At 43.1% G+C, this 21,216-nt stretch overlaps 4 protein-coding genes and 1 long non-coding RNA gene across 12 annotated transcripts; 2 read left to right on the forward strand and 3 right to left on the reverse strand.

The window, feature by feature from the left end:
* Window positions 1-2,259: 2,259 nt before the first annotated feature.
* Window positions 2,260-6,471, reverse strand: LOC124315839. The gene is made up of 3 exons (XR_006911724.1): window positions 6,382-6,471; window positions 6,174-6,309; window positions 2,260-2,544 (listed from the first exon to the last, which is right to left on the reverse strand). It is a non-coding gene; the product is annotated as an uncharacterized LOC124315839 (long non-coding RNA).
* LOC124315838 lies at window positions 3,701-6,545 on the forward strand. 2 transcript variants are annotated; one of them, XM_046781538.1, is made up of 2 exons: window positions 3,701-3,763; window positions 6,008-6,545. In XM_046781538.1, exons 1-2 carry the CDS (start codon window positions 3,744-3,746, stop codon window positions 6,543-6,545), a joined length of 558 nt encoding a protein of 185 aa, XP_046637494.1. In that variant the 5' UTR covers window positions 3,701-3,743. The 2 variants fall into 2 exon arrangements, with proteins under 2 accessions (XP_046637494.1, XP_046637495.1); XM_046781539.1 differs by lacking the exon at window positions 3,701-3,763 and adding an exon at window positions 5,838-5,920.
* Window positions 6,546-8,195: 1,650 nt separating this feature from the next.
* On the reverse strand, window positions 8,196-11,226 carry LOC124315842 (mucin-5AC-like). 3 transcript variants are annotated; one of them, XM_046781543.1, is made up of 7 exons: window positions 11,134-11,226; window positions 10,696-10,779; window positions 10,376-10,564; window positions 10,182-10,303; window positions 9,994-10,115; window positions 9,789-9,925; window positions 8,196-9,715 (listed from the first exon to the last, which is right to left on the reverse strand). In XM_046781543.1, exons 2-7 carry the CDS (start codon window positions 10,757-10,759, stop codon window positions 8,472-8,474), a joined length of 1,878 nt encoding a protein of 625 aa, XP_046637499.1. In that variant the 5' UTR covers window positions 10,760-10,779; window positions 11,134-11,226; the 3' UTR covers window positions 8,196-8,471. The 3 variants fall into 3 exon arrangements, with proteins under 3 accessions (XP_046637499.1, XP_046637500.1, XP_046637498.1); XM_046781544.1 differs by having other exon boundaries at window positions 10,376-10,528; window positions 11,121-11,216; XM_046781542.1 differs by having other exon boundaries at window positions 11,121-11,216.
* Window positions 11,166-17,747, reverse strand: LOC124315843 (mucin-2-like). Of its 4 annotated transcripts, XR_006911725.1 has the most exons (9): window positions 17,367-17,747; window positions 13,784-14,149; window positions 13,490-13,711; window positions 13,297-13,430; window positions 13,115-13,236; window positions 12,903-13,039; window positions 12,645-12,821; window positions 11,437-11,554; window positions 11,166-11,266 (listed from the first exon to the last, which is right to left on the reverse strand). XR_006911725.1 is itself a non-coding variant. In XM_046781547.1 (8 exons), the coding sequence occupies exons 2-7, from the start codon at window positions 13,839-13,841 to the stop codon at window positions 11,674-11,676; spliced, it is 1,821 nt and encodes a 606-aa protein (XP_046637503.1). In that variant the 5' UTR covers window positions 13,842-14,149; window positions 17,367-17,747; the 3' UTR covers window positions 11,316-11,554; window positions 11,628-11,673. The 4 variants fall into 4 exon arrangements, 3 of the variants coding, with proteins under 3 accessions (XP_046637503.1, XP_046637504.1, XP_046637502.1); XM_046781547.1 differs by lacking the exon at window positions 11,166-11,266 and having other exon boundaries at window positions 11,316-11,554; window positions 11,628-12,821; XM_046781548.1 differs by lacking the exon at window positions 11,166-11,266 and having other exon boundaries at window positions 11,318-11,554.
* A 2-nt stretch (window positions 17,748-17,749) lies between these two features.
* LOC124315840 lies at window positions 17,750-21,076 on the forward strand. 2 transcript variants are annotated; one of them, XM_046781540.1, is made up of 5 exons: window positions 17,750-17,885; window positions 17,965-20,153; window positions 20,208-20,348; window positions 20,417-20,591; window positions 20,666-21,076. In XM_046781540.1, the coding sequence occupies exons 1-5, from the start codon at window positions 17,831-17,833 to the stop codon at window positions 20,746-20,748; spliced, it is 2,643 nt and encodes an 880-aa protein (XP_046637496.1). In that variant the 5' UTR covers window positions 17,750-17,830; the 3' UTR covers window positions 20,749-21,076. The 2 variants fall into 2 exon arrangements, with proteins under 2 accessions (XP_046637496.1, XP_046637497.1); XM_046781541.1 differs by having other exon boundaries at window positions 20,420-20,591.
* Window positions 21,077-21,216: the final 140 nt, after the last annotated feature.

A 21,216-nucleotide genomic window follows, 5' to 3' on the forward strand; every position in this document is an offset into this window, starting at 1 on the left:
ACAGAGTTAGACTATCCTAATTACACTCGACACTGTCAATGACTCCGAGCACGCTCTAGACGAGTTCTAAGCGTAAGGAGAGTTCTAGAAGTCCTTATAGTACTTATAGTAGGGGAGACCGGGGCTGTGTGGGACATGGGGCTACATGGGACATCGCAGTTTTGAGCATGTTCCCGTAATTTTTTTAAAATAATTTTTTACTATATTTGAGCATTTACCATGCCCCATGTTGGGTAAAAAAATTATTTAAAAAAAATTACGGGAACATGCTCAAAACTGCGATGTCCCATGTAGCCCCATGTCCCACACAGCCCCGGTCTCCCCTACGTACCTTTAATTTATTGGCAATCAAAATATATAGTATTATGCTGACACATTTCGTCGGAGCGGTGGTATTACTGGGATAGCGATATAACATTATTTCCACGCATCTTTTGCTAAGGAATCTAGAAAAAGACTATATATAGTCAAGAACAGAAAATGTCAAACTCTTTTCAAGGGAATATGGATTCATTTTTGGAAATCATAAGTTGGGAGTGAGAAAATAGTTTTTACTTTCGGCTTGTAGGGCGTCCTGCCGTCCTGAGCCTAAAACGCTTTTCCCGAGCTTTCTATTTCGCAAACGGGCCGTGTGGGAAACTGTGGGACAATTGTCTAGGTCTAGGGACGTTCACTCAAATCAACTAGCATTATCAATCGGTACTTGAAATGATTCATAGAAAAGATTTGGCAACTTGACTTACCTGAAATATAAAAAAGGCTGGTGTGAGATTTTGCAGACATGATTCGTAGGCTGGAATAACGATGATGCTGACTTGACTGACGATGCCACATATTTTTTTGCTGCAAAAATTATGAGACAATATTTTTGTTATTACAGTTTTCTTTAAGGGGGTCGGAAAATGTTGATTTAGGCAGCAGTTTATCAGAACGATAGAAAAACAAAACAAAAAACTTTATCGCTTCTAACATGGCGAGGTAGTGCCTCCTATCAACAGTATACTTAAACGACGTTACCTGATAATTCCTTTCACGTACGTACGTTTCACTGCACCTTTATCGCACATTAGTCAACTGGCATAGTTCCACAGCGGATCTGGAAATAAAAACGACAAATAACTCATCACATATCATAACATTAATACTTCCTTTGTTACCAACACACGTTTGAAAGAGCTTGTGCACAAATGTGTTTGTAGTCAAACAGTCGCTCAAGACTCAACGAGCAGACACACATCAATAGTTCAATACGAAAGGAATGAGTTCGTTTATTAGAAAATCTAAACTTCCAGAAAGGTATTGTTAACGGATTGTTAACTAAGAAGAAAACTAGAGATCCTTTCTTTGAATCAATTTTGTCTGATTTCCAAATTAAAAGTACCCAAAGTAGCGCTGTAACCTCTCAGACTTGCGAAATTGGAAGAATGTGAAGAAGAATTTGACGACACGAAACGAGTGGCCAAATTTGCATTTCAATCCACTGATTTAAGCAGCTGGGATCCTAAGTCATTCCAGTGTTCGGCGCTAGTCATTCATTTTCACAGAGGAAAGAAAACTTATCTCTTCGAAGCTTTGCCCCTAAATGACGTTGTGCAACCCGTCCGTGCAGAAAATGTGAATCGCGAAGTTTTCGACGGGGCCATGTACATCGGAGCGTTCGAGACTTCTCCCCGCCAATTACTGGAGAAAGTTAAACGAATTCCAACAGGACAAAAATATGATTTGTTTAGCACAAACTCGTGGGTGAAAGTATTTCTGGGTCTTATCTCATCGGATTTATTGAATTCGCTGATTAAAATGAAATTCCCTAACGAGTCAATCAGGGACATCAAGCGTTTTATCACAAACACTATGCGAGTCAAATCTTCCACATTTACCAAATAAAATTGGACGAATGTGAAGAAGAATGCGACCACACCAAAAAAAAAACGCTCAATTGGCATTCCACATAACTGAACCATACATGTTGCGTCCATCTGGTGCTGGAGATGATAAATCAGATCGTGAGGATATTCAGCATTGGGCGCTGGTCGTTCATTTCCCTGTAGAGAACAAAACGTATATCTGTTTGAGCCTAGAGAAGAACCAAGACCGCCGTGCAGCTTTTTCATTGGAAGACATCCAAGTGTCGGAGAAAGTCAAATTTTTCGGTACTGTCAAAACTTCTTCCAAGGAACTGTTGGGGAAAGCTAAACAAGTTGGAACAGGAGAGTACCGCGTTTTGTTTAATAACTGGCAAACCTGGCTCAAAGAATTTCCCCCAAGTTATCGATGATGGCGCTAAAAATACAAATTCTCAAGACTAAAACGAAAACATTCCTTGATCAACTAATAGTGAATATTAAGCGTGTTTGTATACTGATTGTTGGTGGTGGTGTTGGTACTGTTACTATTGTTGTTATAGTTGGTCTCATGCTGGGTAGTAACAAATAATGCATTTTTATTAATTGATTGCTTACTTGAAAGGGCGTGTGTTGTTGAAGATACACTTCCAAGGAGTAGAATAACAGAACGGCCATCCATGCGGAGACAACATCTCCTTTTCTGTATGAAAGAAAACATGATAGGGATTAAAATTTGATATTTCAATTGATAGATGGGTCGGCAGCTATACAGTGCTGAATTCGTTTCAATAAGTTGTGGCGTATACCACTGGAAACCCGGCACGGTGCTGATACACCCGCAAATCATTACGGGAAGAAAAGCGTTAGATTAAAAGGCATTTTGCATTTTGATGGTGCCATTTACTTGGTGTCGTTCATGAAGGGAGAGACGGTGTAGTCCATGATGACATCGGCCAGTTGACTGTATCCGTCGATTGTCGTGTTAACCAGTCTAGGTCTAGGGACGAATAATAAGAATAAGAGTGACAGTTAAACCGATATCCCAGTTATTACTACATCTATTGGATCTTATCTACTAACTGCAGTCAACCTGGCTAATACGTGGGTGTGGAATCGCATTAATTATTACCACACGCCCAGCAGGACTATACTGACTGAGATAAAAGCGAACAACAGATAATCAGTTAATTCAGCTTATTATATTAAAAGAGATTTACAGAAGATGAAGCCGATGACAATCAAAATGAAGAAAATAAGCACTAATTTGTTCACTTAATTGAATTAGAAGAAATAAATCGAAACTCGTTGTCATTTTCTGTTGGATCGTTACGTTCAGTGTATACAACACACAACTATTGATAAACAAGAGATAAAGTCGATAATCGAAAGACATATTCAACAGATAAGATTGAAGGCTCTCCGTGCTGACCAGTTTGATTAAGTTCATTACCCAATGACGTCAAGTGAGAAAGTCAAATTCAAACTCAATGTAATCCGAGAGATCTGCACTGGTCCTTAAATATGTTGGCGAATGAACCGTCATCATTTTCATGAAAAATGTGGAAAAATGCTTTTCATCTAAATTTGGATAGGCTCAGAGGAATATCGATTGGTAACTATTGCTCCAAGATGACGATTATTTAAGAGAGAACTCGAGATAAGGGCCGTGTCAAAATCATTATTAGCGACTACTTTGTAACCAACTGTTATCAGTTAGCTTCGTGTCTTAAACCTATACGCTCGGATCACTGTCCGCCATTTTCCAGCTTTGTTCAATTATTCTCCGATTTGAACATTGGTATTGCCACAAATTTCGCATTTTTTTAAGTACTAACTGGACCAAAAAGTAACGAGGACATTCCGGAAGACGAATAAGATTTCTGTTACGTAAAAGCTACGATGGGAAATTCAGCACCGAGGTACGTTATCGAAATAATTTGATAAAATTCATTCAAATTGAGATGTACTTATTCCTACTACTCTTTTTTGTTACAACGCGGGCGACAAATAGTGGTTTCTTTACAAACTTTAATTTTGTCGAGTTGGAAGAATGCGAAGAATTCGACAGCACAAAAAGAGAGGCCAAATTCGCGTTTAGCAGACCAGTTCCTAACTCAATCCAGCAGCAGTGGACACTGTTTATTCATTTTCCCAGAGGCAATAAAACGTATCTGTTTCAAGCTAGAGAAGAAAATGGTCTCCTTCAAGCCTATCGTGCAGCTACAATTTCATTGGAAGAAACCGAAGTGTTGGAGAGAGCCACGTACTTCGGTACCGTCGAAACTTCACCCAACGAATTATTGACGAAAGCTAAAAAAGTGCCAACAGGAATATACCACGGATCCTTAAATAATTGGCAAACATGGATGACAAGACTTTTGGATCGTTTATCTGAAGACTACACCCTGTCGATGGAGCTAAACAGAAATATTCTACAGATTAAACAAGAAAAAGAATCAGAAGATAAACAATTCGAGATAATTAGAACTGGTACTTTAGCCCTGGGTGTCGTTTATGCTGCAACTCGCATTGGTTTCATGATGGGTAGGCCCTAGTGGAAGATAATGCATTTCCATATTAATTGATTTCTTGCAATTGCTTATACTTGAAAGGGCAATAATCAGTATACTTGACCCTACCAGTAGTATTGGCCCTCATTGTTTGCTGTCAATTACGAAGTAACCGATTTCAGACTTAAACCTACAAACTATTAGAAACCATTTATGTACAACGCTGCTGTATTCACTGCTACACTCGACGGGACTAAGTCAAGGCCAGTCTTAATTGCAATGATTTCAACATGCTCTCGCGTATTCAACCAGATGTAAACAATAAACGGCTGTCCATGAGACAAATTTCGTGAAAATTCAATTGATCGAAAGACATACTAGAACAATACTCGATAGAATTTCCTTTTCCCAATAGGTACCTTGTAAATTCAGAGAAGAACGAATGGGAAAATGAATTAGATTACATACCATCCCACACCCACAGCACTAAAATCCTGGCAATCAGAAAAACTAGGAGTTGCAGGAAATAAACGCACATCACGGAAGAAATCGGCCGTCCGGGGAATTGCGGGACAATTGTCTGGTTCTTAACACGTTACTTCAATTCAACCCAGCACAATAAATAAATAACCACTTCAATCGACTCGAAACAAGAAGTAAATTTGTTCACTCGACTTACCTGATACAAGGTACGTATTTTATGGGTTGTCAGCTACAGTGCTGGATTCGTATCAATGAGTTCCGACGTACCACTGGAAATCAAGATAGGTGTTGATATACACTTGATGCAAATCTTTATTGAAAAAGAAAAGCACTGGATTAAGTTTGAGACTATTTTGACTTATTTGCTGATTATAATCATATCCTTATGCAGCAGGCTCAACTGTGCGATCATGTAGCCATTTTCCATCGTATCCGCACTGAAATAACGAAACGGCGACGATGCGTACACGCGGCAGCAAAATCGTTTCTAGAAGATATCAATCAGGATTCGGTCATCGCTTTAATTAAACTACATCATATCATTGCATGCAAAAGAAAACTGTTGATAAACTTAAGATAGAAATCGATAAGATTTTTCCGTGTTGAACAGTTTTCGATTAAGGTCATGCCCAATTTAAGAAAGTCAAATTCAAACTAAATGTGATCCGCAGGATTTGCATCAATTCTTAAATATATTGGTGAATGGGCCGTCATTATTTTTACGGCAAACGCATTTTCTTAACTATTTGAAAATGCTTGGACTATCGAACAGAAACATCCTCTATGCTCACAGAGAACTCAGATAAGGGCCGTGTCGAAATCATTCTCAACTATATTTTAACCGACGATTATTATCAGTTAGCTCCGTGTCTTGAACCAATTCTTTACCTCAGTGCTCAGTCACAGAGAAAAAAGCAATCATTATCTCTAGGTTTCAAATTTTTTTCTCTCCAGTTACCCTCGAACATGCAACGGCCTTTACTTTTCTTATAAATTTGTTGATTGGATGAAAAGTTAACACGGATACAGATTCCTAAAGTAAATTTTAAAAGTTTTAAAAGCTACGATGGGAAGCAGTACGAGGTAAACGTCACCTAAATATCTAATCCTTAATAAAATTTAACAAATCCTTATTAATGAATTCTTTTCATGTAAACGGCGAAAAAATAGTGATCTCGACATTGTCAAACTGGAAGACTGCGAAGAAGAATGCGACTGCACGAAAAGAGAGGCCAAATTCGCATTTAGATCCAGTGATTCTCTACCTGGAAACAGCCCCACGTCAGCCCAGCACTGGACCCTGGTCATTCATTTCCCCAGAGGCAAGAAAACGTACCTGTTTCAAGCAAAAGAAGAAAATGGTCTCCTACAAGCCAGCCGAGCAGAAATTCCATTCAAAGACATCCAAGTGTTTGAGAAGGCCACGTATTTCGGTACGGTTGAGACTTCACCCAACGAATTATTGACCAAAGCTAAAAAAGTCAAAACAGGAAATTACAACGTGTTATTCAACAACTGGCAAACATGGATCAAAGAATTCTTACGTCTCATTTCCCCCAAGTTGATGACGTGGCTAAAAGAAAAAGTTGCCGCAACTGGAAGTGACCCAAGCATTTCGTCGTCTTCAGTCGGAAACGAAAATGAGAAACAAAAAGTAGACAAATCAAATTTAATTCAAAATAAGAAAAACTTGCTTGGGGCTCCTTGATTAGTAGAAAGAAGCTTATACGGGCCCTCACAGATAATTGTCTTGATATTTAGATCTCCTTTAGGTCGTTAGTTTCCCAAGTGAAAATAATGTATTAATAGCTTGTGTATAACCTATCGGTGGTTTGTTCAGGCAGTCTCCAAAGTTGTTGACTTGCTTTATTCAGCACCGTGCACTTCTAGTTGGAACAAACTTTCATTGAAATGCCCTTTATTCATGTAATTTAACCCAATGTCAACAATAAAACTGTAGTAAACACATGCCACACGGACTGAAATGAAACCTTTAAAAAAAGATTCGGCGCAGATCACGTAAGGAAATAACAAGTGAGAGCTACTGCACAGCCTCCCTACTAGCACAGAGATATCCATAGGATATACTATGGATGTCAGAGCCGATCCAGTTGGATGTCCCAGTTGGACGTCCTATGGATGTTTAAAGGATATACTAATGTCCTCTCCTGTGGACGTCCAACTTTGGATATCCATGGACGTCCGAAAAACGGACGTCTTTGGTATCAGTTAAAAATTTGGGAAAAATTAAAAGATCTAATTTCATCGGGGATCGAACCCGGGACTCCTGAATGCCATGCCAGTGCTATGCATCCATGCTATACTTGTTCTTATTAATTTGAAACAAAGGGGATATTCAAGCTTCCCTACTAGCACACAATGTCCACAGGACGTTCTATGGATATCCTGTGAACGAAAACCGTCCGTCTGTTTAGCGTCAGCTACGGATATCCTATGGATGGAATGTTTGGATCAAGAAAACACGGTCCATACTGGGATGTCCTATGGATGTCCATCGGTACCAATCTGGGATTTGAAGTTAATCGTTCGTTTCAGATCCTTAGTCTGATATCCATACGATGTCCAATACTCATCACGAATGTACGGCTGACTTCACATCCGAGATTGGTACCAGATGGACATCCATAGGACATCCCAGTATGACCATCCGCGACCAACCGTTATCTGGATCAAAATATACCATCCATAGGATATCCGTAGCTAACGCTAAACGGACAAACGGAAAATGGACCGTCGGATATCCAATGGACGTCCTATGGACAATGTGTGCTAGTAGGGCTGACAATAAGAAATCTGCTAACCGGGCAACAAGTTATGAACAGAATGCTATGAAAAGATATGCTCACCGTATCAAATTAGAAAAGGAGAGTGATTCCCCAATAAAGATGAACTCTCACAAGATCCAAATGCTCCATCTGAGACAAATGGAAAGAGCTTCAACAAGTAGAGGAAATGACACACTCAATTTTAAGTTTCTTTCGCAACATTTTCCTTGTAAAAATTCAATACGTATTGAAATCAATGCAGAGAGAAGCAGAACAAACCTAACTGGCTAAAATAAATCGGATGATCACCCCGTGTACATGCGGTCTAGTCTGGGTCCACACAGCAGGGCAGCACATGTCATCCCTTCCCATTTCCAATCCTTTTTTAACCTTGAAATTATTCAGCAAATATTTGGGCGGGAGATGTAGAAAAAAGGCAGCCCTACCTCCACATTATTACCATATTTTGTTTTCATGAAACACGTGCAAAAGGTTTTCAAATGACCTTCACTTTTTGTTGGCAAATTAATCAAGTAAGAATCAACTTAAACTATTCCCACATCTTGCCAATGAAACAAAATAAATGTAATATCAAGACTAGACAATTGATGTCGTGCGTTCTGAAAGTAAAGACAAACTTTTATTTGTCGAATAAAAATCTAGAATTGAAAAATAAGTTAAACAGAATCTGGTAACAGATGAAAGCAACGACAGATAAACACTTAACAGGCAACCCATGCTAAGGGAATTGCACATGTTTAATTGTTTATCCGAGTTATTTTCAGTGCCATTTGAGTTAATGAGTGATTAAGTTTCAATCATTTAAAAAAATAAAAATCAGCGTGCAATTAGTCTTCAAATGTCAACAAAGGGTTACGAAGGGGTGGCTTGTAGAAATTGGGTCGATTGCTGCTCGACGCTTTGATGGTCGTTGATGGCGGAAGTTTAATAGGCGAATGACTCGAGTTGCTGGATGGAGGCACCATCTTGCCCGGCTCACTAATCATGGCGGAAATGTCGTTGCTGGTATTTTCCGGCTTGTTGCTGGGCGATTTCAAGACGACGTCGATCAAAATGACTTCAGAATTGTTCTCTGCCAAATTGGCAACGCCATTCGATGGTTCTTTTTTGTTCGACAACAATGGGTGACGATGATCAGTTATCGTGGGAGGTTCCGGATTATTCCCTGACAAATTCGGTCGCTTAATTCTAGGAGGAACTTGGACTTTTGCTGGTGGCAATTGCGGTTTACGTTTGGAATAAGGTTTGCTAGTATGGATGGTTAATGGGAGGGTATCAGCAGGATCACGGATTCTATCGGGAATGTCAATGTCTACAAAGAGCTCTGCAAAGGATGGGCTAATGGGGTTATTGCTGGGTTTGGGCGATTGAATGGACACGGGGACATTGGGTCGATTCAACGGAGAATCCACAGCAACGGGCGACGGATGATGATATTCCGGCAAGAATTCTTCCGCTGGCGCTTTCAAAATGAGCCAGGGAATATCGGGATCGCCGTTGGAAGTGTAAGCAGACGACGGACGTTTTGTGGTGGGGCTAAAACTGCTAGTCGGCTGAGTTGACGACGTGGTTGGATTTTCCGCAGTCAAAGAGCCAACAACTGAGGAACTATTCAGCAAGGAGCTCGAACCGGGCAAATCCACAGGATCACTGCCCGTTGTAGTATTAGTGGTTGAGATTGTCGAGGACGGCATCAGGGTGGTCGTCAAAGGGATCTCCGTGACATTGTTGGACTCCGTGGATAAATTAGCAGATACGGTCACATTATGCGGATGAGATTCCGCCAAGGATTCGTTAGTAGAGATGTTGGACTGGAGGAGAGGAGGTTGAACGGCAGTCGTACCAAGATCCTGATGACTGGCGGCAACAGTTGTGCTGCTGATTTCCGTAGTCGGCGACAAAGTGGTGGGCGCCGTAGAATTATCGATGGAATCGCTGGAATCATTTTCCGACGGTATGTAAACCGTGGGTCCACCCTCTGATTGTTTAGTTGAAAGCTGTTGTAGCCAGCTGCTGTAGGATTCTGTGGCTTTTTCGAGCGTCATGTTTGACGCGTTGGGAAGGCACTCTCCTGTTTGTTATTGTAAAGAAATTGAATGAATTCCGGAATTCGTTATTGATAATCGATTGTGTTTGTTTCTCACCTGACAAGGTGAAACCCAATCCTTCGGCGAAGCCATCGTTGAGTCCGGCGTGTCTTAGAGTGATGGTCACATTTTCCGGCTGTTGGTTTTCGACGTACCACTGGAAATCAGGGACGGTGTTGATACGCCCACAAATCCTTATTGAAACAAGAAAAGCGTTGGATTATAAGACTATGTAAAAGGCCTTTTGCTGATTGCCATTTACTTGGTGTCGTTCATGAAGGGAGAGACGGTGTAGTATCCATGGCGACATCCGCCGAGATCGGCCAGTCGACTGTATCCGTCGATTTTCATGGTGACCATTCCACGCCAGCAGTTCTTAGTCACCTGAAACATTTCAGGAAATGGGTTACAAAAGTATATAAAAGTAGCTCAATAAAAATAATGAAATACCTGGACATTCCATGAACAAATGAGCGGAGTTGATCGTTTGTATGGGAATTTGGTGGATTTGACGGTCACTTGATCCTTTCCATCAAATGTCAACGGGACAACGATGTCACCTTCGCACAAATCTATTTGAAATATCCAATTAATCAAGAATTATTAAAGCACAACCAACCCATGACAACTGTGAATATTTGTACCTATACGAAGTTGACCGCCGTCATCGGTCGGCACATAGAATGAGGAGCTGTTGGTGTGCCACTTGCCGGTGTATTTGGCGATGGCCGTCTGGCTATTTCCAGTCGACTCGGATGACGGTGGGCTGTTGCTAGTCGACGTCGTACCTTCTGAGGCTGAATGCAGACCGAGGAGGAAAGAATCGAGGATACCTGATGATCAATATTTCAACTGACATTAGAGTAAAATAAATCTAATCAAACGACAGCAGCACAACTGGAATTGTATCCATCTCGTTTTCTGTGCAGTTCATCACTTTTGACAGATTCGACAAATTATTTACCTGCCGAGGTGAAGTAGACGACGACGCAAAGGTCGAAAAACAAAACGAGAAATAGTTGGCGCATTTCTTGCTGTTGCTGTCCGCCTAGAATTAAAAAAGAAAAATGATGTAAATGAAAAAGAATTTGGTTGGCAAAGGAAAATGACAGCCGAGTCTAATTGATCCGCCCTCCCTCAGACAGAACATGAAACAAGTTGTAAACATATTTAGAAATAAACTCCAGCCTGTACACATTGTCCATCAGACCACGTAACCCAAAGGTACACAAAAGTTTTTCCCCCAACAGAAAAGTTACAAAATATCATCCGCGGAATGACACGGCAGACTGGGCAATTAAAGGGCAACTATTGCAACAATAAACACACGGAAACACTATAAACCTTCGACACATCCATTAAGTAATTGAATCTAGCTCTACTCGGTACCTGGTAAACTTACACACAAGTCCAGTCAGTTGCTCAATTCATTTCCAAATGAGTTGTCGACTGTAAATGCAGCCGGACGGGATATCACCCAAAAATGGGCTTCCTCCTATAGAGTCTGTTGCCACTTGTGTCCGTCCGTGACGCTCCTAGATAAACAATTCCAAAAATAAATATAAAAACAAGAATGAGGACGAGTCATTTTTTAATTGACGTTAAAACTAGGCCGATTGAAATTAAAAAACTCGAAAGTCGTATTAAACGCGTTGGGCCAGATCACACGTCCATTATAATAACAATAATAGCATCTAATACATACCCACAACTTTTATTCATTTGTTATTTGTAGTCCCCCCCGTGGTGAGAGTTTCAAGGAAGCGTTTACGTTCGTATAAAAATGGGCTGAACGTCAATGAATGTGGGTAATTGGGTGCTGACTACAAGCGACCGTGAAATGTGTTATTATTGGGTTTTATTTTGTCGTAATAAATAAAAAAGAGTCGAAATTACAAGAGTCAAACAGTCACAAGTCAATTCTAAGTAGGTCTGGTGGTAGTTAAATTGTTGGAACAAAATAGCCGGGGAATGAATCTTTCCGTTTGTAGAGTTGGTTTGAAGGAACGTCTGGGTAATAATGATTCATTTCCGACGAGGATTCTGATGACGGGTGAAGAGGATCGGGCGGCGAGGCGAGAATGAGCCACGGAATTCCTTGGTGGTCGACAACTGGAACCTTTGGGCGGATTGGAGCCGGTCGCTTCTTCTTTTGATTTTTGTTGGTTTGTGGAGATTTTAAAATGACCCACGGATTTCTGGAAGAACTTGACGCTGGGCGGACAGTTGTTGATGGTAAACGGACAAGTGGGCGTCGTTTAACTGGACGGACCATTTCTTGATGATTTGGAATGAAAGGACGGGCGGTGGTGGTGGTGGACGACGGAGTCCGGTACATTTCCGATAACGACGACTCATCAGGAGATTTGAGAATGAGCCAAGGAATGTCCGAGGGATTATCGTTGGAAACTGGAACGGCCGGCCGCTTCCTGCTGGCGGGGAACACGCTAGTCGGTGGACGTCGACTAATAGGGGCTCTGGTGATTGGCTTTGGGGTGGTAGGTAATGGACGACGACGGATCATTGGGAAACTTAAAGGAGAATTGTGATTGGAAACGGCCAAAATCCCCTCAGGAACGGGAGATTCGCTCAGCAAAGGCTGGGCCGTCGTCTCGATCGATTGCAATGTGTTGGTGGTTGTAATGGGCAGCTGGGGAGACTCGGTGACAACATCAGAAATGATTGTCAAATGAACAGGATCAGCTTTATCGGCATCCATTTGCGGCAATAACGGGCGATTGGATTCATTGGACGACTGTGTAGTAAAGGGATTCATTGCAATTGGGGGAAGGTCAATATCGTCGCTGTCGTCTGTTGTGTCAGAAGATGGACTCGAGTTTGATAATAGGACAGTCGGGGCTGGTGGTGTAGTTGTCGAGTCGTCAGATGTAACGTTAGGAAATTCCATAGGACCTTTGGTGACGTTTGGCTGAGTTTCCCATAACTTGATGATGGGCTCCAATGGAACAAGGTCCGGCAAGACAACCGTCAGTTCACCCCTTGATCTCCTGGAGATTTGGTCCAGCCAATTCTTGTAGGATTTGATGGCTTTGCTGATTGTCAAGTCGGATTCGTCAGGCAGACACTCACCTGTTTGTTGTGTGGTACAACGGGATTATTAGTGATCAACACTCGAATTTCCAATAGTAGAATAACTGAATGTATACGCACCTGACAGGGTAAAACCCAATCCTTCAGAGAACCCGTCATTGAGTCCGTTGTGCTTCAAGGTGATGGTCACATTTTCCGGCTGCTGATCCTCAATGTACCATTGAAAGGCCGGAACGTTATTGATACGGCCGCAGATTCTGTTATGCCAATAGAGAAAACGGGATTTACCAAACAATCGACACACACAAAATGTTGGTAAATGTCGTACGTACTTGGCTTCCTTCATGAATGGCGACACGCGGTAATATCCTTTCCTGCAGCCTTTCTCACTGGCCAGTCGACTGCGTTCGTTTATCTTCATCGTGACGAGTCCCCGGCGGCAATTGTCGCTCACCTAAAGGTACAAACAAGTGGCCAAATTCAAATTAACCAGATCTCTAATAATAACGAATACCTTGACATTCCACGAGCAGACGAGTGGGTTGGTGCGTTTGAACGGGAATTCCATGGATTTAAAAATCAATTCCTTTTGGGGCTGGCCGTCGGGATGAGATAACGGGACGACGATGTTTTGAACGTGGCACAAATCTGCGGCAAAGGATTTTGTTTGAATTGAATTGAATTTTAAATATTTGTGTTAGTCTTACCGACTCGCTGAAGGACGCCGCTAATCGTCGGCATCATCGTCGACGAGATATTGACGTCGTGGCCATCATTCACGCCGTTGTAATTATTGATGGGTGTGGCGATCAGCTCGTCCGGGATGGATGCAGGAGGAGGAGGAGTCGGCTCCGTCTTCACAGGACCCGGTCGCATAAATTTGTAAGTCGTGGCTGCGTGCATGCCTCGTGAAAATGATTCCAATATGCCTGTAAAGTTCAAGGAAATAATTTAGATTAGTCTCAGTCTTTAGGAATAAATGTCAATCAATTTCTACGTACCTGCAGAGGCGAAAAAGGCCACAAAGGAGAGGGCGATCAATGTCGGTAAGGCTAACATTCTCCGCGTATTATTTATTCCGCCGCTATAGGCGAGCGCCGGAATGGATGAAATTGGTCAGTGCTCAAAAGTCTCAATACTAAGGAGGCAACGGGCAACATGTCGACATTTATATGGGCAAACGACGATTGTAGCACACGAACAACCGCCCACTACCAACACTCCAATGACAAACATTTTCTTCCAGCGACGAGCAAAATGTGTTACGTTTCCTCGTCGAGACTCTCATCCGCTGGAGCGTGACAAACGGAAAAACAAATTTCAATTGACTCCATTTTAGCAGCTCCTGTACGATCGAGACGTGGATCCTTTTCACATTAAAGAAATGTACAAAAAATGAATTTGGCTGTAGAATAATGAATGACGATTAAAATTTCAAAAGGGGCACACTGCAGTTGAGTGGAATTAACAATTTAAAAACTTTGTTTCTTCTTTTTGTCTTGGAATAAATCTGGGCATTTGTTCCCTTTTCCGGTCGCTGTGAGAGAAAGAAACGAATCGTCGCATCTTTTTTTTTTTTAAATTATAATGAGCGCGTGGGAGGGAGTGGATAAGAGAGAGGGTGGGTTTTTCAATCAAAGAGAAAGCGCCGGAGAAGAAGAAATCTGTTTTTCTCTATTTCTATTTCTGGTTTGTTTCTTTTAGTTTATTCATTGGCTGGTGAAAAAACCACTCGCTTGTTTGTGGCAATATCCAGCATCTCTTTTCCTCTATGCATTTAGAGAAACACACATAGAAATGCCAACCCCCCTCATGGAACAGTCATCCTCCATTAATATTGTGGTGGATAGTCTTATCCTCTAGTCCTATCCGATGGATTCAGGAGGATGCGTGGGGGGCCGACTGACACCGGTGACCCCGATTTTTTCACCTGGGCGACTGCTACAACCCCAGTTGGCCTTTCATCCCCCCCTTTCCTTTTTTCTTTAATAACACATCCCCCCCCCATCTTCTATCCGGAAATTTATTCTGTACACACCGCAAGACAAATGCCATCAACTTGAAAAGAGTTGAAGACCCTAATAGCAGCGGCCGGGGGGTCAGACTCCCCTTCCCCCTACACTCGGCGGGATCTGCGGCGGTGATGTGGCGCATCGTTAAACTTGCCGATAACGAACCGTCGCTTTTTAAGAGAAAAATGAAATAAAATAAAATAAAATAAGAGGAAAGAAAGAAACAATCGTCTTTAGGTTCGGGGCACTGGGTCATCAAGATATTTTTCAAGTTTCCTCGTGCCGGAATCACCTTTTTTAGGGGTTTTTTTTCGGGTCCGGTTTATCTGATGTATTCCATCACTGCGTCGGTCGTACGCGCGCCGTAAATTTCCGTCGACTGATTATCTCATTTTTCCCTTTTACGTACCGGAGTAGTTGGCCACGTGGAAGAATGACTAAAGGGAGCGATTGAAAACCCAGGGATGAAACAAGGAAGAAAAACCCGTTACTAATTCGAGCAGCACTCACCCGTTCACGTTTTTTCTACGACCAATCTGCACGGGGGATTATTCCATAGAGTCGATGATTGTTGCAACAGGTTTTCACCTTTTGCTTTGATTTCTTTAGACAAGAGCCAATGAATTCCACAACGGTAAATATTTCAACTGTCAATTTCCTTTGGCATCATTGACTCGATTGCAATCGCTGCGACGGGAAAAACCGGCCGACATCTCATCGCTGAGCGATCGTCGCAGAAGCCGAACGCAGAATTGTCTCAAATCCAAAGGAAATGAATAAGACGAGCAGGTCCTTGACATTTCTACGCCATCGCATAATTGAGAGCGACAATTTTCATTTCAAAACGGTAAGTAAAACAGAAAAACAAAAGTTTCACGCCCCGACATTGGCTGGCCAAAGTTCACCGTTGGAAAAGTCAAAAACTCGAATGGAAAAATAGGAAATGAAAAGGGGAAAAAAGCGAAAACGGTTTCCACTAGCAAACACAATGTGGAATTTAAAAAGGTTTCCGTGTTTCGGAGGGTGCCGTTAGTTGTTGCCGTCACTCGTCTGATGAAAGGGAATGGCACAGCCAACCAACAACAATAACAAAAACAAATCCAACATCTAAAACTGATTTCCTTTTCACAGAGCCAACGGGCACAAGACGATTCGTACCTGTGAAACGAAAAAACAACAATTTGGGCTCGGTGCTATTTTTCTAATAGACACGCACATTTCCCCCATATTCTGGAAATTAACTAAAATTTAAATCAAAAGATTTTTGCTCGTCTCAAAACGAAACTAAAAGGGAATTGCGGTCGAAGAGGTCGCGACCGGAGACCCACCCACCCGCTGGTTTTAGGGAATTTTTTCAAGAAACTGCTGCACATGGCCCGACGTGCGTCTCAAGGCCAAAAATGCTGAAAGCAAAAGGGGAAGAAAAAAAAAAGTTGCCGATGATGAAACATAATAATAATCACTGGAATAATAACGACTAGTACCTTCCAATTAGACCTGCGGCCACACATACAAAAATAAAAGGCAAGGCTGTTTTGTGCACTCGATCGAATAAGAAGGACTCGACCTTTTTTTTCCTTATGGCTTTTCTGACTTTTCATGTGAACATGGGAAATTTCCAAAGTGCAACAACAACAACAACAACTCGACTTTGCTGGTTCGGTTGCAATGAGAACATTTACAGTGAAACGCGGCGTCCCGGCTAATGACACGCCAAGCGGACGGAGCAACATCACGAGCTGCAGCAGTTCAGGGTCACGTTATTCTCATTTAGAAAGAAAAATTTTTAAAAGAGGAAAAAATATTGTTTGAGTTTTAAAAAACGTTTCCAGGTTCTACCCGGCGCCACCACCTTGTAAAAACAGGACGAAATAAAAGACGAGGCCGACAATGAGAAACGTCAACAACATGAGGGACGGCCGACGAGCGGTCGTATTTGATTTGTTCAAGCTCGTCCGATGGACAGACGGATGAGAAGAAAAACATGATTGTAAAAATGAATGCCAGTCTGTACCAGTTACCGTTTAGGATATCAACTAAAATCTGATCCCCGCACTCCTTTCCAAACCTTTTTCCTTTCAAACCCTCACCCCACCATCTCACAAGAAGAAAAACCCATTGGGAAATGGAGGGAAACCACTTTCACCGCACACATTTGGGGGGAAATATCATTCCGGCCTGTTGAACTTGAATCAAACGTCTCATGAATTATACAATTCAGACGGGGAAAGTTATAACAGAAATAGGGGGGGATCAAATGTAAGGCATATCTCTATATAGTTCTTTTTTCAGAGGGAAAAAGAAGAGCCCACGTGATTATCTCTATATGAAAAGAGAAAATCAAATGGTTTCTTCTTCCTGGTATGGTTCCATTTTCCCTTCCAGTTGGAAGGTCAAGGAGCGGGGGTGGTGGTCCTCCTCTTTCTCATTTTTGTCCATTTTTCAACCAAAAAGAAAAAGTTTTAGATGTCTGCCCCCCTCTTACCCCCTGCCCTGCCCATGTTCTACACACTTTCTCCCATAAAACTCAAAACTCTGAGAGAAATAAAAAGGAATGCGGATGATTGTTTACCTGACAGAGGAGAAGCCAATGCTCGTCCGTGTCCATCGTCGTGTGTGTGTGGAGCAGCACAGCAGAAGCAGCGAAATGGGCGGAGAAGAAAAGAATAAAAAGGTCGAAATGCAAGAGGAGAAAAAGGAGGAGCTGCTGGCCCATGGCCGTGGCAGCCAACCTCCAAATAAGAGAACGAGTCTCGGAGCAGAGCATTTCCGAGTGAGGCGGTTGACCTGCGCCAAAAAAGATTCTCCTCATCCAACGAAAAACGACGGCAGGGGGGCCCCTTCGCTTCTTTCCTGACTGCTGCTGCTGCTGCCATGGGACGGACGACAGACTTTTGCTTTCAGCCGCTCCGGCCAGCAAAGGCAGTCGCTCCATCAGCCTCACACGGAGCGCATCGCTTCCACTTCACCTCCGCCCAGCTCTCCTCCATTCCACAATCCGAGTAGACAGCACACGGCGAGTCCACATCGGCCATCATGATTATTCACCATCTTCTTCTCATCGCTGCCTCTTTCATCGCTTCCATTCAAGGTAAACACTAAATTTTAATTCCATTTAAATCAAATTAAATTCAAGTGGGGAATTATTTCATTTAAAAATAAATAAAAAGGAGGACGAAATTGCGGCACTCACCCGTCCTTGATTTACCTGCAACGCGGCGATAAAAGTTCCGTCGAGTATTGGGTCCCTCCGCCAGAGACCCCCGTCCTCCAGGCCGAACCGGAAATGTCCCTCCAATCGCGTCTGGATGAATTAGAAGAAGAGCCACAAGAAGAAAATGTTCCATCGTCTTCGACCCAAGTTCCAGCCGTGGAATTGTCGACCACGGGCGGATTGACGACCTGGCGGACCAACGACGAAGAATTCGGCGAATGGAGAATCACCACTTCCTCCATGCCGTCCATCAAAGACGAGAGTCTAACTGTTTCCAGCCAGATGCCCATCTTGGCAGACTCCATTAATGTAGCGGAATCCAAACAACAAGAAGAACAAGAAGAAGAATCGACTGGTTTTACGGGACTCAAGGTCAGCAGTGATGACGTCATCACTACCACGCCTCTCGCAACTGCTATCTCCCAGGCTCCCCATCACGCACCCCAGGCTCACGGGGTCAATGGCCACATTCCACCACCAGAGACGAATGGAAATAATCAACTCTCGGACGTGACGGAATTTCCAGCCATTGACGTAACGGAACCACAGACGGATGGGCCGATTGCAGAACGGGTGGCAGACCAGCAGCAGCAATTCCGGCCGGAAGAAGAAGAACAGACGACCGAGGTGGCGGCGGCAGTCGAACGAGATGGAGGAAGCCGAGTGGCGCCAGTAGAGAAAATATTTACGACGGAATCCACGCCGGAAGAGATCAATATGGAACCCATCGCCAACGTCATTCAATTGCTGGAAACAAAAACCAAGGCGGAATTACTGGAGAATCTTATGAAGGAGGAAAACTTGCGGCCGCATACTTCACGACCGGAAGTGTCGGCCAAGAATAACGAATCCATCACCGTCGAGAATTCCGATCTCCTCCATCCCGTCACAACAGAAGCCCACCCGCCGCCACCGCCGCCGACCACACAGGAGCCCACCGAAATGGCCACCGATAGCATCCAGATAGAAATCACCAAACATCAGCAAACCAAAGTCGATTCCGCACCGGAAGAATCCATCACATCTCAACTAAAAGACGATTTCCAGGACATTGCTCACATCCTCATGTCAATTCCGGAATTGCCACAGGCCGAAAATCAAGTCAAAGAAGTTGAAAATCCTCAAACGGAAGAACCGGAATCGGTGACGATTGCCGATTTCAAAAGCGACTTGCAATCGGCCATCGACATCCATGCGGAAGAGGTCGAACCGGTTACAGTTTCTGAAGAATGGCTGGCGAAAATCACCGGATCGCAGACGGAAGTGCCGGAACTCTTCAGCACCGAAGCTATTCTCCCAATCCGCTCGGAAGAATCAAGCGTACAGTCAATGACCAAACAAATGGAGCCGGAAGAGGACGTCACAACGGAGGAAACCATTTCTGTTGCTGGACTTTCGCAATCTGATGGAAGCGGAATGAATCCTGTGGAAGATATTATCCCACCCAGCAGATCAAGCGTCCACATGGACCATCCGGAATTGAAGGTTGAAGGTAGCGGATTGTCTGATGCCATTCAAGAGGATCCAGTCGAACTTTTCAGCAAAATCGACGACGGAGTGGAAGGAAGTGGATTGAATTCCGCCAAGGAAATTTTGCCAATGGTCGTCGTCATCACTGAAGAACCGGAACTCAAAAAGGCGGAAGAAAATGGCCCCATCGAAATTTTGGGAACGGACGGAATGGAAAATCCTTTCCTCGTCAAAATGGAAACGCCGGTCGAAGGAAGCGGATCACCTCTTCTTATTTCAGATGAATCCATCGCAGTCGTCGATCGGAGTGACGATCCGGCATCCGCAGTTGTTGAAGACGAATCGCCACCCGAATTCCGCAACGACGACGTTTTGATCAACCGCATCCGAACAATCGTCAACTCTTTGACCAACCCCAAAGATTCTTCCTCCTCCTTCCTACGCCGCACTTCCGGGCTCCTCCAGTCCGTTTTCAAGCGGACGAAACGGTCGACTGTTACTAATCCGGCAGAGGTGGTCAACAGTCCTGCATTCCGCCAGTTCTTACGCTCTCAGCCGTTGCCCATACGACGGGCCCTTTCGCCAAACTTTTCGGGCCGATTCAGCCGCCAAATGGTTCCGTCCAACAGCGGCCAGGAAGAGGAGGATGGGGAAGAATGCGACTTGCACATCAAAGTAATTTAAGACAATGTTAAAAAGTGAAAAATAATTAATTTGTTTTACCTTTAGACGGACCCTGGATTGCATCTGCTGTTGACATTTCACAACATGAGCGCACCCTACACGTTAGACTGCGCCGGAGCTTACGTCGAAATCGAACGGGAAGGAAACGGTTTCGAAGCTCGTTGGTGCGGGAAACCCATCGGAGAGGTAAAAACAATTCAACTTTATTCATTTTTAAAAAGATTGTCTAACTCTTTTTTTCTTTTGTGGGGCAGCAGAGAGGAGTGAGATCGCACGTCATTTTCGCCCGCTCAGAGGTACGAGTCTCCGTCTACAATAACAAAAACACGCTCCTCAAACAGCAGTTCGTTACCGGCGTGGATGAAAACAATTCTTTGGATCCGCAGCCATTCACAATGGGTGCGACTGGATTTAGCGCCGATATCGAAGGTAAAAAATTGAAACCCAACAAATTAAATCAAACATTTTCTAAAAAATCTTCTTCTTTTCCTGGCGGATTACAGTGATTGATTTACACGATGCTGGGCAGTTCACGTCCTTCCAGCGCTCAGAAGCCTACAGCAACGTCCACCGCCGGATCGGTTAAATTGTTACAAAGAAAGAAAAAACACATTTCAATTCAAAGTTAAAACAGATGAAAATGTTTGACAAACGGTTTCAAACGAGCGCGGAAAACGGTCACCAACACACAGGCGCACTAGTCTCGGATCCTCTTTTTCTTTTTGTTCCTCCCTTTTCACTCTTAAAACTGCAAGAATGTTGAAGAAATATTCCATGTCTCTTTCGCTATTCCTCGTTCCAAAATCTCGTTCCCTGGTGGTGGACTTGGGGGTTTCAAAACAATGACCTTTTTTTCTATTGTATAAGGAAAATACGGAGGCAATTTGATTATCAATAAACGCATGTTCCTTCTATACAAGAGTTTGCTGATCGATCGGGGCTAAAATTGGGATTGCAAATTCTTGTATCATTAACTTGAGATTTTGAGAGGAATATAATAACCTTTACCTGCACCTGTCTCATTTGGATTTCAATTGACGGTATCGGTTATCCA

This window comes from Daphnia pulicaria, chromosome 11 (assembly GCF_021234035.1).
Source record: "Daphnia pulicaria isolate SC F1-1A chromosome 11, SC_F0-13Bv2, whole genome shotgun sequence".
Lineage (NCBI taxonomy): Eukaryota > Metazoa > Arthropoda > Branchiopoda > Diplostraca > Daphniidae > Daphnia > Daphnia pulicaria.

What these genes read in the sequence shown, in the direction of transcription:
- LOC124315838 (XM_046781538.1), top strand. Translation starts at nt 3,744, where the DNA reads ATGGGAAATTCAGCACCGAG. An exon ending in ATGGGAAATTCAGCACCGAG is followed by an intron (nt 3,764 to 6,007) that starts GTACGTTATCGA and finishes GCGAAAAAATAG; the next exon opens with TGATCTCGACATTGTCAAAC.
- LOC124315842 (XM_046781543.1), bottom strand. Translation starts at nt 10,759, where the DNA reads ATGCGCCAACTATTTCTCGTTTTGTTTTTCGACCTTTGCGTCGTCGTC. An exon ending in TTTGTTCATGGAATGTCCAG is followed by an intron (nt 10,116 to 10,181) that starts GTATTTCATTAT and finishes GAAATGTTTCAG; the next exon opens with GTGACTAAGAACTGCTGGCG. An exon ending in CCCTTCATGAACGACACCAA is followed by an intron (nt 9,926 to 9,993) that starts GTAAATGGCAAT and finishes TGTTTCAATAAG; the next exon opens with GATTTGTGGGCGTATCAACA.
- LOC124315843 (XM_046781547.1), bottom strand. Translation starts at nt 13,841, where the DNA reads ATGTTAGCCTTACCGACATTGATCGCCCTCTCCTTTGTGGCCTTTTTC. An exon ending in GGCCTTTTTCGCCTCTGCAG is followed by an intron (nt 13,712 to 13,783) that starts GTACGTAGAAAT and finishes TGAACTTTACAG; the next exon opens with GCATATTGGAATCATTTTCA. An exon ending in CCATTCATGAAGGAAGCCAA is followed by an intron (nt 13,040 to 13,114) that starts GTACGTACGACA and finishes TTGGCATAACAG; the next exon opens with AATCTGCGGCCGTATCAATA.
- LOC124315840 (XM_046781540.1), top strand. Translation starts at nt 17,831, where the DNA reads ATGATTATTCACCATCTTCTTCTCATCGCTGCCTCTTTCATCGCTTCC. An exon ending in TTTCATCGCTTCCATTCAAG is followed by an intron (nt 17,886 to 17,964) that starts GTAAACACTAAA and finishes ATAAATAAAAAG; the next exon opens with GAGGACGAAATTGCGGCACT. An exon ending in AATGCGACTTGCACATCAAA is followed by an intron (nt 20,154 to 20,207) that starts GTAATTTAAGAC and finishes TTTTACCTTTAG; the next exon opens with ACGGACCCTGGATTGCATCT.